The sequence below is a fragment of the Arachis ipaensis genome, chromosome B2, assembly GCF_059453495.1.
Source record: "Arachis ipaensis isolate K30076 ecotype BB chromosome B2, ASM5945349v1, whole genome shotgun sequence".
Taxonomy (NCBI): domain Eukaryota; kingdom Viridiplantae; phylum Streptophyta; class Magnoliopsida; order Fabales; family Fabaceae; genus Arachis; species Arachis ipaensis.
In genome coordinates, this window is record NC_142437.1 from 116,439,313 (window position 1) to 116,456,288 (window position 16,976).

The 16,976-nt window shown below is 32.1% G+C and overlaps 1 protein-coding gene across 3 annotated transcripts; it reads left to right on the forward strand.

Moving 5' to 3' along the window:
* The first annotated feature begins 5,460 nt into the window (after window positions 1–5,460).
* On the forward strand, window positions 5,461–8,730 carry LOC110269046 (uncharacterized). 3 transcript variants are annotated; one of them, XM_021116318.2, is made up of 2 exons: window positions 5,461–5,628; window positions 6,588–8,730. In XM_021116318.2, exon 2 carries the CDS (start codon window positions 6,597–6,599, stop codon window positions 8,454–8,456), a length of 1,860 nt encoding a protein of 619 aa, XP_020971977.1. In that variant the 5' UTR covers window positions 5,461–5,628; window positions 6,588–6,596; the 3' UTR covers window positions 8,457–8,730. The 3 variants fall into 3 exon arrangements, with proteins under 3 accessions (XP_020971977.1, XP_020971978.1, XP_088361518.1); XM_021116319.2 differs by having other exon boundaries at window positions 6,591–8,730; XM_088505392.1 differs by lacking the exon at window positions 5,461–5,628 and having other exon boundaries at window positions 6,300–8,730.
* Window positions 8,731–16,976: the final 8,246 nt, after the last annotated feature.

Sequence of the window (16,976 nt, forward strand, 5' to 3'; positions counted from 1 at the left end):
GTATTCACAATTTCAAACTCCAATTATTTATTCACAACCTAATACACATTCATAACACATATATATCCAATTTAATACTCAAAGCTCAAATTCAATGAAAATAAAATAGAATTATCGTATCCACACCTTACCCAAGCTTCACATAAGCAAGAGTGAACGTTTTTCTCAAGCTAATTGGATCCTAAAACATCAGAAATCAAAGAAATTCAACATTCCCATTAAAAACTCGAAAATTGGGGAAAAGAGGGCTGGAAGTGATTAAACAAGTTACTAGTAAAATTGTTCCGGTAGAAACGTAGAGCTCGACGCGGTGAACGCGTGACCGCAAACGATGCGGCGATTGGAGCTCGGACGGAGAAGTTACGGCGTACGAAAGTTAACGTGAGGGTTTACGGGAAATGTCTCGTTCTTCTTTTCCCTGTGAAGCTTTCAGCTTCGTTTACGTTGAAATGAGGGGGACGAAAGCTTGGGTTCACTTAAAAGGGCTGGTCCGGTTGGACCGATAACCCGGTTTGGGTCTGGTTCAACCGGTTCGATCCTTTCGGTCTAATTTTGGATCGTTTTCTTCGAAATTAGTGTCAAAATTTTCGTTTCAATGAGCTCTACCCTAATTTAATATAATATTCACATTTCTAATCCTCCTTATTAAAAACTAATTTATTGACTAATTATCTACTAATTTAATCGGAGTTTACAATTCCAACCTTTGGAACAAGCTGCTCATCACCATCCCACAGAAACCGAAAACACGCCGAAATCGTTTCAAAATGAACCATATTAGAATCTAAAATACACTGAAACTAGGAACGAAGCAAAATCACTAAAATAATAAAATCAGATTTAGAACTTGTTCATTACTTTCAAATTCAAACCATCAACTATAAATAACAATTTTCAGAAATAAAAACAAAATTATTCAACTACAGAATCATAAATTACTAAGAAACTACATTAACTAGATTCAAACCACACCTTACCACTTGATTCGATTCAAAACAATAATGCAATTCTCCCTGTTTCAATTAAAAGTTTGAACTTAAAAAAACACCGAAAGCATTTCCAAAATACACCAATTTATAATTGAAATACACCGAACTGAAAACGGAGCAGATTCATCACAATAATAATTCAGATTTAGAACTCCTACATTACATTCAATTCAAACCATCAACCATGAATAACAATTTTCACAAAAAAAAAAAAACATTATTCACCTACAGAATCATAAACTACTAATGAACTATATTAACTAGAATCGAACCACACCTCAGCTACTTGATTCGATTCAAAACAATAATCCACTTCGTTCTAGTTTAATTGACAGTTTGAACTTGAATCATTCATTATCTTCGACAACAAAATACTTATTCAAACTTAATTTCACGCTTTGATTTCAAAAACTTTAATTTGATCCAAATCTTCAAATCAGATAAAACAACATTGAACTTGAACAAAGAGAACGCAGAGAACGAAGAGAACATAGAGAAGGAAGAGAAACATAGAGAACACAGAGATAGAATAGAACGTAGAGACGCAGAAAACACTGATCGAAAAAAAAATGAAATTCGCATAAAAAGGCAGTTATATATATTCACGCGTTAAATCAAAAGTTTGTTAGAAATAGTAACACGTGGAGATGAATTAGATTAAAACTACTTGATTGGACTTGGTTGGTTAAATAACTTGAACATAAAACGTAAAGATTAATTAATTTAAATTTACTCCAAATGTAATGTTACTTGCTTCCATGAATAGAAGAAATGTTTATATATATATATATATATATATATATATTCTGTGAGTATCTTTTCTTTTTGTTTACTTCTAAAGTAAGAGGAAAAGAATAAAAAAGTTATGGTGCCCAAGTATTTTTCATGGAACAAAAATGATAGCTATTGAAATATATAATACAATTAAGTTGAATATTTGAATTATCATTATTAGCAATAAAAGTTCAGATTAAGACTTTACACGAGACGAATATGTTTTATTGTTTTTCCTAAATGATCAGAATATTACCTAGCCAGTTAATAATAATACAAATAAGATGGGCCCTTAAAATTAAAATTGGAAACTCATCTAATAAAATTATGATGGGGAAGCTACTTATTAATATATATATAAGGAAAGTTCTATGGTGGCATTAGTTTTGGTGGCTAAAGGTGGCATAAATTTGACCAACAAATAAAATATTGACACATGGCAAAAAAAATTAAATCTAAAACTAAAATGATTTTTTCTTTCTTATAATTACTTTTATCAAAATAATTTTTTAATTATTATTTTATTATTGTTTTTATTTTTAAAAAATAATTTTTTATAATTATTTTTACTAAAATAATTTTTTTATAATTATTTTTATTTTTTAATTATTTTTATTATTATTATATTTAATAATTTCTAAAAATAATACCAAAATTATTTTTTAATTATTTTTATTATTATTTTTTATCAAAATAATTTTTTTTATAATTATTTTTTCTTTTTGTAATTTTGGAAAAAAGACTAAAACCAAAATAATATTCTTTCTCTTATAATTTTTTATGATTATTTTTAAACTAACACCAAGAGGGAGAATATCATTTTAGTGTTAGTTTTTCGAAATTATAAAAAAAATAATTATAAAAAATTATTTTTTAGAAATAAAAATAATAATAATAAAAGTAATTAAAAAATAATTTTGGTGTTATTTTTAGAAATTACTAAAAAAAAAATAATAAAAATAATTAAAAAATAAAAATAATAATAAATTATTTTAGTAAAAATAATTATAAAAATTATTTTTAAAAAATAAAAATAATAATAATAAAATAATAATTATAAATATAATTATAAAATTATTTTGGTGTTATTTTTTTAATTTTTTTTATAATTATGAAAATAATTATAAGAAATTATTTTGATCAAAATAATCATAAAAAATTACGAAAGAGAGAATTATTTTTATTTTAGATTTAATTTTTTTGTCATATGTCAATATTTTATTTGTTGGTCAAATTTATGCCATCTTTAGCCACCAAAACTAATGCTACCATAGAACTTTTCTATATATAATATTGTGTACTTTGTAAATAATTTATATCTTGTGAATTTTTAAGACAATGCGATCTAGTTGCACATATTATATATATTATTTTCAAAATTATTATTAATGTAAAGTTAATTTTCATTAACGTATGTAAAAATTCACGTTATACGCACACATGCATGCAAGGGTCTATTCACATATGAAAAAGCTTAGGGAATTAGTATTTTTGTTGAAATTATTTGATCAGTATTTAATTATAAAAAAAATAATTAATTCTACACCATCAAATATCATTTCATACTATTAAAAATATTGATAATAATTAATTGATAACTAAATATTACAAATTTTACTAGCCCTAACATTTCTCTTCACAGATATCTAAGAATATTTGCTAATTTTCGTGTAACTTTTATTCCTTTACTTTTTATGTTGGGAAGAAAGAATAAAATAAGATTTGTTGCTTGACTATGCGTGTCATACTTTAATGCAATCCATTCTAACTATTACGCAAAGTATAATCATTATCCAAAATATTACAGAATAGAGATAATTTTGTTACGGCAAGAATATAATTTGAGTAAGGTATTGATTTTATCTTCACATTTAGAGTAAGTTTTAAATACCTCTAAATTTCTAATATTTAAATTATGTTATTTAAATTTTTAATATTTTAAAATTATTTTAAAATTATTTTATTATTAGTGATTTATTAACAGAATTGATAGTAGGATAAAATTAAAACGATTTTAAAATATCATAAACTTAAATAGAACAAAAATATTAAAAACAAAAATGATACATTATTTTTAGAAGAATTACCAAATCAAGTAAAATAATAATAAATTTTAACAAAATAAATTACATTACAAATTCAAGATTTTTACTCATACTTATAGAATGATTAGTATATAAATTTTCAAAAAAAAATGTACATATACAATAAAATATAAATTATATCTTTTTATTTCTAATATACCAAATTTTTTAATGTTTAATTTAATTAAACTTTATTTTTAACTTTTGAATACATTTTATTTTTTTCCTTCAATAATTTTACCTTTTTTACGATAGATAATTATTTAATTTATTTTTTAATTTTTCTCTTAATAAAAAATAAAATTACTTAGAATAAAAATAATGTGATTAAGAATAAAATTAAAAAATAAATTTATTTAGAATGAGAATAATGTAATTATGAATAACTTACTTAAATGCAATTAAAAAAATAATGATATAATTACTTACTATCAAAAATTAATATTATTGAATGATAAAATTAAAATTTATTTTAAAATTAAAAATAAAATTTAACTAAGTTAAACATTAGAAAATTTCAATACATTAGAGACATACTATATATATTGTATATGTATCATATTTGTTTTTTTTTTTTTTAAAGTTTATCTATTAGTCATTCTAGAAGTATTATCTGATGAGTAAAATCTTGAATTTGTAATGCAACTCATTCCATTAAAATTTATTTTCATTTTACTTATTTGGTAATTATTTCAAGAGTAATGTATCGTTTTTGCCCTCAACGACTAGTGTTTTAAAATTATTTCAATTTTGTCTTGCCGTCAATTCTGTTAATAGATTCCTAACGGCAGAACAATATTTTAAAACGTTAGAAACTTAAATATGACAATTTATTACGTTAGGAACAACTTTAAAACTTATCCCAAATATTTGGAATAAAAATAATACTTTATTCATATAATTTTCTTTTTCTTTTGACAGGGAATTGAAGAGAGTATATTAGTAAATAATCCTTTGATAATACTAGAATAAAATTAAAATGCAGAATATATATATATTCAAATTTACTGAAAATTCACTGTTAACTTCACACAATAACGAAAAATGTGAGCAAATAATTTTTACATCTTCTAATTTTCTAAACTAACATTGAAGATTAATGTGATCAAGCTAGACTATATTTTTTCATAATTATTTTTTGGGACATTTTACTATATACAGACTAAAATTGTATAAAAAGAGTATACATTTTTTTATAGTTATTTTTTATTATTTTATTGATGTTCAAAATGCGAATCTTAATTTTTTCAATCTTTTTTCATTCTATAAAAAAAAGACCTGTAAATTTATATCTTTATTGTATAATTTACTTTATTTTTTTGGTAAGAAATAGAATAAGATGCTGACCATTAATATATTACTCTTAAAATTAATAATAGAATATGTGATTTTAGATTTATTCCAAAATTATTGTAGCTTGATATTAAATTATTTCATCATCCTTACAAACATGTTGCTCGTGTGTGTCCTCGTCTTACTGTATAAGCATCCTCAAAGTAAGATGCCTTTGTAACACTTTATTATTACTGTAGTCTCTATAAATCCCTATATATAGCATGATGATTGCACATTATTGTTACAACAAAAAATTAAATCATTTTCCATATAGTTTAAGTGTGTGACCATCATCCCTCTCTTCTCCTCTAAAAATTTAATCCTTATTCTAACTTCTAAATTATTATCTTTAATGTTCTTTTCATTTCCTCTCTCCATTGTCAGCTTATAAATTAGAAGAAATTTGAGAAGCAAAAACTTGTGTGTAGATTAATTTGCACTATACGGTATGTCCTTCTATCACTTAATTACTAATTACTAATTACTACAACAAATACTATATCAAGTAATTGAAAGATGTGGTGTTATTAACTAGCATTGCCAATTTATATCTCTTACATATTCTGATTTTTCATATTTGATTCTCTAGCATTTTCATTATTATATGATAAAAATGTTAGTATTGATTAATTATCCAAATCTCAATTATGTTTAGTACGTTACTTTCGTTATAATTTTAAGAAGAATTATGTTGACATCCAACATTGCATAACCCAGAGTAATTATTTATTATTGGAATATGATTGGTTACACTTGACATAAAATGAAAACATTTGAAATTATTAGCAAATTACTTCTACACCTCTATCTTGAAATCGGAAACATCGCATTGTACTCTGAACTCATTGAAAAATTGTATTTCACCTTATGTTACCACAAATCCAAACAATGCTTACACATTAATATTTTCTTTTTATTTTTTTAAAAACTTATTATTCTTTTCTTTTAAACAATTGAATGGTTGAAATACTACTTTTTTCCCTTGATCTAACTATTGCCATTCTTCAAACTTATTAATAAAAACCCAATCAACTTTAATGATAAATTTTGGCTGATTTTGGCTAATTTATCTTGGTTGTCAGGTATTTTTTAGAGGAATGCTAGGGGGTCAGCAACATTTGGGATTTATAGCCATCAAATAACCATCATGAGACTTTTAATGATGTGAGATTAATGTGAGATTTCATCCAATGGCTCACTCTTCTTTGATGGTTACATACTGGCCAGAATTTGATAAAATTGCTGGTCCCCTAGACTTTTTCTATTTTTTATTATATTATACAAACGAAAAAGTGTAAAAATGTTAAATAACGAACAAATTTAAATTGTATTTGTAATGTTATCCAACTTTTTTTTCTCACTAAAAGTTTTTCCTCTTCAATTACGTCCGTACTGGTGCATACAGCAGAAAGTGATGGAGATCTTCCCGGAGTCCGTACTATCACTGTGGAACAAATGTGAGATACGTGTTTTGGTTTTACTAAGCCTGTTATGGCAAGTTATCCTGATCATATGTGGTCCAATGAGAAAACACAAAAGAAGTGGCATCAAAGGATTGATCCTAAATTTTGTTGTTTGGGTGACATATTTGACGGCAGATCAGTTAGCAACTGTAGCATTGGGGACACTTGCCACGAACCAAATAGAGGTTGACAAGTCCAATTCCAAAAGAGAGAGCAAAGACCAATCTGTTCAAGCATTATGGGCACCTTTTCTGTTATTGCATCTTGGTGGCCCTGACACAATCACTGCTTATTCCTTGGAAGACAACACCTTATGGAGGAGGCACCTGCTTGGTCTAATTGTCCAAGTCAGTGTTGCATTCTACATCTTCCTAAGGTCATGGGGAAACAATGCACTAACATTTGTGGCCATTCCGATGTTTGTTTCCGGAATCATCAAGTACTCTGAGAGAAATTGGGTTCTAAGGTCTGCTACCACCGACCAATTTAGGAAGTCTTTGCCTTCAAATGTCACGCTACAAATCCCAAATTCAGATCACATCCTTAGGGACCCTGAATTGGAATGTATTCACAAAGGATATTCTTTGTTTCCCTTAGTCAAACGTCTTTATGCAAATCTAGGCGTAGAAGATCAAGATTTAACTACAAGCTTTAATTTGGCAAAAGAATGTGTGCTTGAGATGAAACCACCAAGTGCCTTTAAAGTGGTGCAAGTGCAACTTGGGTTTTTATTTGATGTGCTCTACACAAAGGCCTCTATAATTTATACCAAAAAAGGACTCTTTCTAAGATTGGTGAGTGCTTTATCCACAACATGTGCAGTGGTTGCATTCATTCTTGTGATTCATGGTGATGATGCCTACTCAAGGGTTGATGTTGATATAACATATGTTTTGTTTATTGGGGCAATCTTTCTTGAGCTTTATGCATTTTTTGCCATTACTTTGTCTGATTGGACAATGTGTTGGCTAACCAAAAGAGAGAGGAGTTGTTTGCTAAACTTAATGTACTCTTTCATTTCTCGCTTTCGATCAATTTTATCAGGCAGTAAAGACAAGTTATACATGAGTCAACTCAGCCTGATGGATCTTTGCTTAAAAGAGACAACCACATCTTGCATTGAAGACTACTTGTTCAACAAAATCTTACCCTTGGAATTTAATCTGCTCCGTAATGAGCGATTGGAAGAGGTGGATACCGATATGAAAAAACTTATATTTAACAACATACTATATAGCAATCATAGGTTTGAAAGGAATAGTTTAGCAATAAATGTGATTTATTGGCATGTTGTAACAGAGATTGTGTACCACTCCACTAGTCCTAGTCCTGGTGAGGAAGGCAAACGCAAACGTGAAGCATGCAAGAAGATATCTGATTATCTATTCTATATATTGCTTCAACACCCTTCCATGTTGCCTCCATGGATTGGTGGTATTGAATATATCCAAGACACCATCAATCATGCCCGAGAGTTATGTCATCATGCGGAGTCTCCTGCTCAAGCTGCTCAAATTCTAAAGCAATATGTGAATACGAATCGTGATGGAGTGAAAAGTCGCAAGTCATTCTTAGATGGAAGTTATGGAATTTTTGAAAACATGGATCAGCTACATGGTGTCTGGTTAGATATCTTGACCTCCGCTACTGATAACTTTGAATGGGGTTCACATGCTCAACAACTACCAAGTGGAGGGGAATTCCTTACTCATGTTAGTCTTCTCAAGATGGATCATTTTTTAAGTCAAATCTTGTCGAAAAAGCAAACTTCAGAAACAGAGGTGCGGACGAGGGATGGACAAGATGCATAAACCACAAACCAGCATCTCCACATGCTGCTTTTCAGGCTCTCTAGTTCTGTGTTTGTGGTTCTTGTCACATCAGTAATGTACATATTTACTACTTATATTATATATCATTCTTTTTCTTATTGTATATCCTCCAGACCTCCCAAGATACACATAACATCGTTATGAGTTTTTATCACATTTAGAGAAATTTGTATATTGCATAATATGAGGAGGGTCAGGACACTGATCCTGAGCTCTTGCTCCATTGAAGAACTTCCACCAAAGGTAGGCAAATTGTTTCATCCAATATACCTTGACTTGCTTGCCTGGAGTAATATGCAATCTGCTCAATCTTCAAACTTCAAATCTCAATGGATGTTATATTCTTCGCAATCTTGTTTTTGTTGCACTGCACTACTCCTACATAGAACATATTAACAGGGAACTGCTCCTTGTATTTCCAATTTCTGCCACTTAAGCTTAGGATTTTGCCTTCCCTTCTTTTATATAAATATTGAAGCACTAAGTTAAAGGGAAATGAGTGATTTTTATTTGCACAAAATGTTAATGGAATTATGAATGCAATGTTTGTTCGGAAATTTATTGGGGATGCCTAGCATCTATTTTGGAGAGGTAAGAGTAAAACTAATTTTTGTAATTTTAATTTGTTTAATTGCTGGTCCTCAAAATCGATTCTTCTATAATTCATCATGAGAAAAGTGATCATTTGTTAATTTCTATCACATTTATTTTTTTAGGAACTACTACCAAATATGAAATATTAATTGATCATACAAATTTCTGCTAGATCAAGAATTCATCTTTCTTATTATTGACCCAATTTTTTCATGTATGAGCGTGGAATCTAGCAGAGAGGGAAGTGCTGATTCAAGCTTTCTGCTTTTTATAACAGCTCCAGTTTTACAAATAAAATTGTTGCCTCTTGAGCTACTTCCGATTTGGCAAACATTTTATTTAATATCTATTAAACTATGAGTGTCAGTAGTGTGTCCTTGCACGACTATGCCTATTTGCTTGGTTTGCTTTTTTTTTTCCCCTTTCGGTTTCACTCTATTTGCTTGGATAATGCTTCATGTTTCAGTTGACAAACACTGCTTGTGCTCTGACAGAATTTATTTTTCATATGGAAAGTAGGTTGGTGTATTGGCGGAATATTGGGGAGAGGGGTGTTTTGCAGGTGTATGGATCAGGGTCAACACGCCGGGGGCGTGATGACATGGTGCGCATGCAGGGATTTCACGTAGCACGCCGGGGGCGTGGTGAAGCAGGGCTCGCAGATTCCCAACGCCTAACACGGGGCGGGCGTGGTGGAAGCTGTCTGCATGCAGGGGACAGCTCCTCCACCCTGGTAAGCAGCAACGTCCATGGCTCTATAAAATGAGCCTCTCACCCAGCCAGTATATGCATATAGAGTGTGAGGTTTATTGAGAGAAGGAAAGGTTGCTTGGGAGAAGAAGTTTGAAGCACATAAAGAAGTGAAAAAAAAATTATTCTTTGTATTTATATTTAAAAATGGTTCAGAATTATGCTGCTCCGGATGAATATATTATAAATTATTCGGATCATCCAATATATGTAAGTTGGTAAATTAATTTTTGAGAAAAGGATAAATTAGTCCCTGACCTTTTAACCCGCGGATATTTTCGTCCATGACCATTGGAAAATACTTTTAAGTCCCTGACGTCCCTAAAAATTAGACGGATCAGTCATTCTGTCCATAAGCCACCGTCAGACCTGACGGAAAAGGCTGACCTGGCTCCCCCTCTGCTTACCTGGCTTAACGGCGTTCCCACGTGGCACGTTAGTGGGATGGAGCTTTTGAAAAAGGGACACATAAGTCCCTGTCACTCAAAACGACGTCGTTTTGTGTGCTGCCCCTTATATACACTCTCATCCCTTTCCTTGTGTACAATGTCTATTACACCCACAAAGTTTTTACAAAATTACATTAAACCCTAAGGAAGACCAAAGATCAAACGCAGGAATACTCTGGTTCTCCCTCCAAAAAAACCACCATCCAGACTGAGAAGGTTCCGGTGTGCATTTGTTGTCGAAGAGGGAGAACCATATACTCTGTTTCTTGTCTTTTTTATAGAGATTTCATTCGTCATCAGTGATTCTTTCAGTTTTATTCCTTTGTTGAGATGCCTGCTGATGAAAAAATCGAGTGTTCTTATTCTCCGCTTTCAACAAGTTCACACAAGATCTTTGGGCCCATTTAATCTCTTCTTAATAGAAGAATTTGTCTAAGTCTGCCTGTGCCTTTTTCAAATTCAGAATTGTTCCTTCAATTTGTGAGTGAGATGGAACAATAAGCTACACCAGGAAAAGAGAACAAAACAGAGATGAAAAATATTCTCACTTCATATTAATATTAATATTTGCATATTTTAGGAATACATAGAAAATGAGTGATTATAAATATTCTTCATATATGGATGCATCCTCAATCTTCTTAGCTGAGATGCTTAAATATTTTGGTGGAGTGAAACATAAACATATTTTATGAGAATGATCTTTAGAAACATTGTCAGAAGGTTATTTTATATCATGATTCTTCTTCATCTAAAATCGAAATAAGGGTAACCCTCCAACTCTGAATGGTTATTTAGTTCTTAGCACACACACATGCAAGCTCGTGCATTGATTGAAAAGATTATATATATATATATATATATATATATATATATATATATATATATATATATATAAAAAGACAAATGAACATTACATGTAAGGCAATGTCATTGACAAACATCCCCCTGCAGAAACATTCTTCACAAACTGCTCCTTCAGCTTCTTGTTATTTGTAAATATATATGCAGCCAGAGGCTTTGTTCCTAAATTGATCAGATCAAAACTTTCTTCCAATTTATTCACCTGTTACCCAAAAATCATGTATCATTATTATTGATCTTCCAAAGCAGCACATATCAATTACTATTGCAGATTGATAATAAATTGCAAAAATAATGTCATATAAAACAGTTATTTAGGTGCCTTGATTAAATTATTCCTACCGTGATGATGGGAAGCGATGGACCAAATATCTCCTCACCCATGATCAGAGAATCATGTGGAACATTCAATAGTAAAGTGGTTGTGATTTACAATTCTGGATATATCTTTTGATTCCAACGGATTCTTTCCAAAGAAGTTCTCCAACTCAGTCTCCATTCTTGCAATGCTTTGCTGCACTTTCCTAGTTTCTCTTCAATCTGATCATAGTTCACAGCCCAGCTTCTTTTGATAATCTCTTTGCATTCAGAGTCTCTAAGCCACATTCTTTGAATCTGAAAATATATGGCCTCTTTCTTTTTAAGCTCTCCCCATAAACATCGATTAGGATTGGACAATGGTCTGATCTGTATCTTTGAAAATGCTTTACCACTCTTTCTAGGAATGCTTCCTTCCAATTTATTATTGCCACTGCTCTATCTAGCCTTTCTTGAATATTTGCTTCCCCAACCTGATTGTTAGACCAAGTGTAAGCATATCCTACAAAGCCTAAATCTAGTAATTGATTCACTTGAAGAGATTCTCATTTACCTGAGTATAAGTCATTGGTAGACAACAGTAGCAATAATGGTATAAGAAACAGCTCCGAAATAAGGATGAAAAATCATAATCTGCAAGGTTGGGGCAAATGGGTTCTTCAGATGCAAAACCTGAAAAAGGTTGATGTCATTTCCCATTCTATCTGAAATCGAAAAGAATTGAATGGGGGAAAACACTTACGGAGCTGATTCCAGCGGCGAAGAACGGGATAGGACCAGGCTTCTGGTCAGGAGAAGCGGTAGCTTTTGCAGCGCGGTAAGCTTCTGGCGGCATGATGCCGTAAACAATGGAGACATTAACTCCAGCCTTCTCCCAAATGGCCCCGTCCTGGAGAACCCTGCTGATGCCGCCACCGCCGCTGGGCCTGGACCAAACGTCATCTTTGAAGTTGGCCCTGCCATCGGCAGCCTCAAGGGCGGTGCAGACGGGGTCCTTACAGAAGAGGAGGAGGAAGAAGAATGGGTTATTTAGGGCCAAACGGGAAACGACGTAGTTTTAGGGTTGAGGGACTTATTTGTCCAATTTTTGAAACTATCCTGTTGACTCATCAGTCCACGTGTGTATCTGTAAACCCCGGTTAAATTAGTTAATAAATTAGTTTTTAATAAGAAGGATTAGAAATGCGAATATTATATCAAAATAGGGTAGAGCTCATCGAAACGAGAATTTTGACACTAATTTTGAAGAAAACGGTCTAAGATTGGACTGAAAGGACCGAACCGGTTGAACCGGACCCAAACCGGGCTGTCGGTTCAACCGGACCAGCCCTATTAAATGAACCCAGCTTTGTCTTCTCCCTCATTACTGCAGCAACGAAGCTTTCAGCTTCCAGGGAGAAGAGAAACGAGAAACATTCCCGTAACCCTCATGTTAATTTCCGATCCCCGTAACTTCTCCGTCCGAGCTCCAATCGCCGCACCGTTTGCGGCCACGCGTTCACCGCGTCGAACTCTACATTTCTATCGGAACAATTTCATAGGTAACTTATTTAATCACTCTCAGCTTCATCTTCCCCCAATTTTCGAATTTTAATTGGGAATATTGAATTTCTTTGATTTCTGATGTTTTAGGATCCAATTAGCTTGAGAGAAACGTTCACTCTTGCTTATGTGAAGCTTGGATAAGGTGAGGATACGATAATTCTATTTTATTTTCTTTAAATTTGAGCTTTGAGTATTAAATTGGGTATATATGTATTATGAATGTGTATTAGGTTGAAAATAAATAATTGGAGCTTGAAATTGTGAATACTGGAACTTGGAGGAAGCAGATTAGTTGAGTTTTGAGGGGTTGTCTGGGTTTTGAATAAATAGCTTTGGTCGTTACGTGGAAATCGGCTAAGGTATGGTTTAGGTTTCTTGCATTTAATATATAATGTTCTGTGAAAACTTAGGCTAGACGGCCATAGGATAAGTTGGAATGCAGGTGTATGTTTAATGTTTAGTAATTTGTCGATGAATATATTTGGTTGAAGTTTATTGGATAATTAGTTATTAATCTTGGATGGTGAATGTTATTGTTGATGAACATGGTTGGTTTAGTGCTAATGATTTGGTGAATTATTGATTTGAGATATTTTGTGTTAGAAGCCTAGGATTAGTGAACTATGATTCTTAGTTGAATTTTGGTTGTTGGATTTGAATATTGTATGAATATAATTGTTAATCTGAAGTAGATTTATTGTGGTGACTGTTATGATGATGAGGAAGGGTATGTTGAATTGAAAAGAAAGCAGGTTTGGACCCGAAAAAGGGTAGCAAAGTCCGAGTTTTAGAGGAGATGCTGCCGAAATTTTATAAAAAATTAGAGATTTTGTTTATATGATTATTTAAAAAGATTTAGATTCAAAGGTTATATGGTTTGATTTTGAGTTATTAAGAAAATGAGCATGTTTTAAGTTTGATTCATTTAGAAAAGAATGAATTATGTTTTGAATTGGAACTATTGATGGACGGAATGGGAGGTGTGATAATGAAGGATAAGGATTGAATATGATTGATGTATGATGATGAATGAAATGTGATTGAGAATGATGTTGATGTTAATGAATTATAATTGAATTATTTATATGGCTTGTGAATTTGAATAATCTGAGATACGAGATTCCCTGGATTAAGTGTCGTGGCTTGCCACCACGTGTACCAGGTTGAAAACTCGATACTCTGTTGACCCTACGACGTAAGTGTGTGACCGGGCACTATATAAATTCCCGGGAATGTTACCCCCATTGAGTATTATTGATTAATTGAGAAAAAACTATGCATAGACTCTTGGGGATGCACGTCGGGGGACAGTCTAAGTACAATTTAGACTTGTCGGGTTGGCTGGATAACCGACAGATGAGCCTCATCAGCCATAGGACAGGCATGCATTATATGCATATTACTTGAATTACTTGCTTGTGCTCTAATTGGGTGTGCCTATCTGTATTTGCCATGCTAAATGTATATTTATTATCTGCAGTACTTGTAACCTTCTTGTGTTTACCTTTGTCTGTTTAGTTGTCTGTGAAAATGCATGATGGAGTTGGAGGTATGGAGGAATGGCAGTATGGGATTTAGATTTAAGGTTAAGTTAAGTTAGGATTAAATATTTTTAGAGAACCACCCTTTATGGCTTCTGTTTAATACTTTAAGCTCTATAATCTGAGTGTCGGTGTTCTAGGATTGCCTCCGGCATTCCCAGGACCTTATATATTATGTGTGTGGCACCTTTACCATACTGAGAACCTCCGGTTCTCATTCCATACTATGTTGTTATTTTTCAGATGCAGGTCGAGAGGCATCTCGTTAGGCGTCTGGACTCTTGAAGCGGAGTGGTTACTGGGATATTTTGTTATGCTATGATGTATATATATGTACTTAGTTTTCTCTCCGCATGACTTATTCTTTTTGATCCTCTTAGAGGTTTATGGAGAGGCAGGATTGTGTATATGTACTTTTGGGTTTTGGATATGTATGTATATATGTGTAAATATTCTCCGGCCAGTCTTGACTTCGCAGGTTGAGTTAGGAGCTTGATATTTTGTATCTGTGGCACTCTATTCCCACTTCTGTTAGCTTATGTTTGATAGTTATGGTTTTCTTAGCACGTAAGTTAACTCGTTCCTTGAGCATTGCGCCTTTATTGTGCGATTTTTATTTTCCCCTTTTCTTCAAGGCTCCTAGCATATTATAATTCTTCTGCTATTATATGTACTCATTTTATTTTAGAGGTCGTAATACCACACCACATTCGTTTTACGACTTAAGCGTAAAGCTTAGTGTGGTAGGGTGTTACAGTATCTATGACGCCAAGTCATCAGAACGGGAGCCAGGTCAGCTTTTTCCGTCAGGTCTGACGGTGGCTTATGGACGGAAGGACTGATCCGTCTAATTTTTAGGGACGTCAGGGACTTAAAAGTATTTTCCAATGGTCAGAGACGAAAATGTCCGCGGGTTAAAAGGTCAGGGACTTATTTGTCCTTTTCTCTTAATTTTTTATTATATATTTAATTTTAGTTTTTGTTATTTAATATGTTAGAATATAATTTTTTTGTTATTTTTGGATTAATGTTCTGTTTTATAAAAAAATTTATTTTGAAATATATATTTTATAATTTTTGTTATGAATATAATAATAAAAAATAATAAATATGTATGAATATTAACAGCCATAAATATTAAAATATTTTATAATTTTTGATATACTAATTTTTTTATTTAATATGCTTGTTTCGAACATGCTTGAAAATTAAAAAAATAAATATATAAATATTTTGAGGTTCGAAAAAAAAATCAGTTATTTATATTTATTTAAAAAACGTGTATATAAAATTTAAAGAAAAAATATATTTAACGTTTTTATTATTTTTGTAAGAATAAAATTAATTTTATGTGAGTTTAATTAATAGACAGTTTGTATATTAATAGATAAATAGATACACTTTTTACATAATAATTAATAAATATGCTAATATACATTAATTATTTTAACAAAAAAAATTAAAATACGTTTTATTAATAAATATGCTAATATTTGTATATTAATAAATGAATATTTATTATTTATCTAATCTAACAAATATATTTTTGTTGATGCAGCCTAACAGGAATTTGTTGGTGCGTAAACTGGATCCGCCACAGACGTGAAACTCGATGGTGGAAAACTACTTACGCGCCACGGGATTCTACCACGTATCTAGGATTGCGGTGATAAGAGGATTTCACCCCTTATTAGTTGCTCTGGTTGAAAGGTGGAGGCCGGAGACTCACACTTTTGTATTGCCGGTGGGTGAGGTTACAGTGACATTGGAAGATGTCGCACATATATTTGGCTTACCCATCGATGGAGAGCCTGTGAGTGGATGGACTGACAGTAGTAGTGACTTCATTCAGAGTCAGAGCATGGCAATATTCGGACGTGAACCAGTACTCAGTGGTAATTCAAAATCCTATATAAATCTTGGTTGGGTTCAACGTATCTGAGATGTGGAGCCGTTGGACACTGAAGAGTCCATAACGAGATACGTCAGATGTCACATTTTCTGTTTGTTAGGGTCGACCCTATTCATCGAGTGATCGAGGGATGAACCACTACATTCTCCGTTGCTGTCTCAACTCCCACATCACCATCCTCGTCTTCGTTGCCGGCTTCATAAGTGGCTTCGAAGTCCTCTTCGCTGTCACTATTCATTCCCGCGTACACTGTAGCTCTACCATCCGCCACCTCTAAATCATTTTGAATCCCTTCCGCCTCTACGGTTTCAAACTCAACATACAGCTCAATCTGTGGCTGTCGCATCTGAGTCTGCCGGTGAATTTGAAACATATTCTGCATACTCACTTCGTCTGTGATTGCCATGGTATCAAACTATATTAGACCACTAAAAACTACAACTGGATTTCGGTACAGAATTCTGCTCACTCTCATTAACGTACCGTTCTCCATGCTTTGACAGAGACCATTCTGAAGCTCTATTAA

Bases quoted from the DNA above. Each gene is read 5' to 3' on its own strand.
- LOC110269046 (XM_088505392.1), top strand. From the start codon at position 6,519: ATGTTATCCAACTTTTTTTTCTCACTAAAAGTTTTTCCTCTTCAATTA.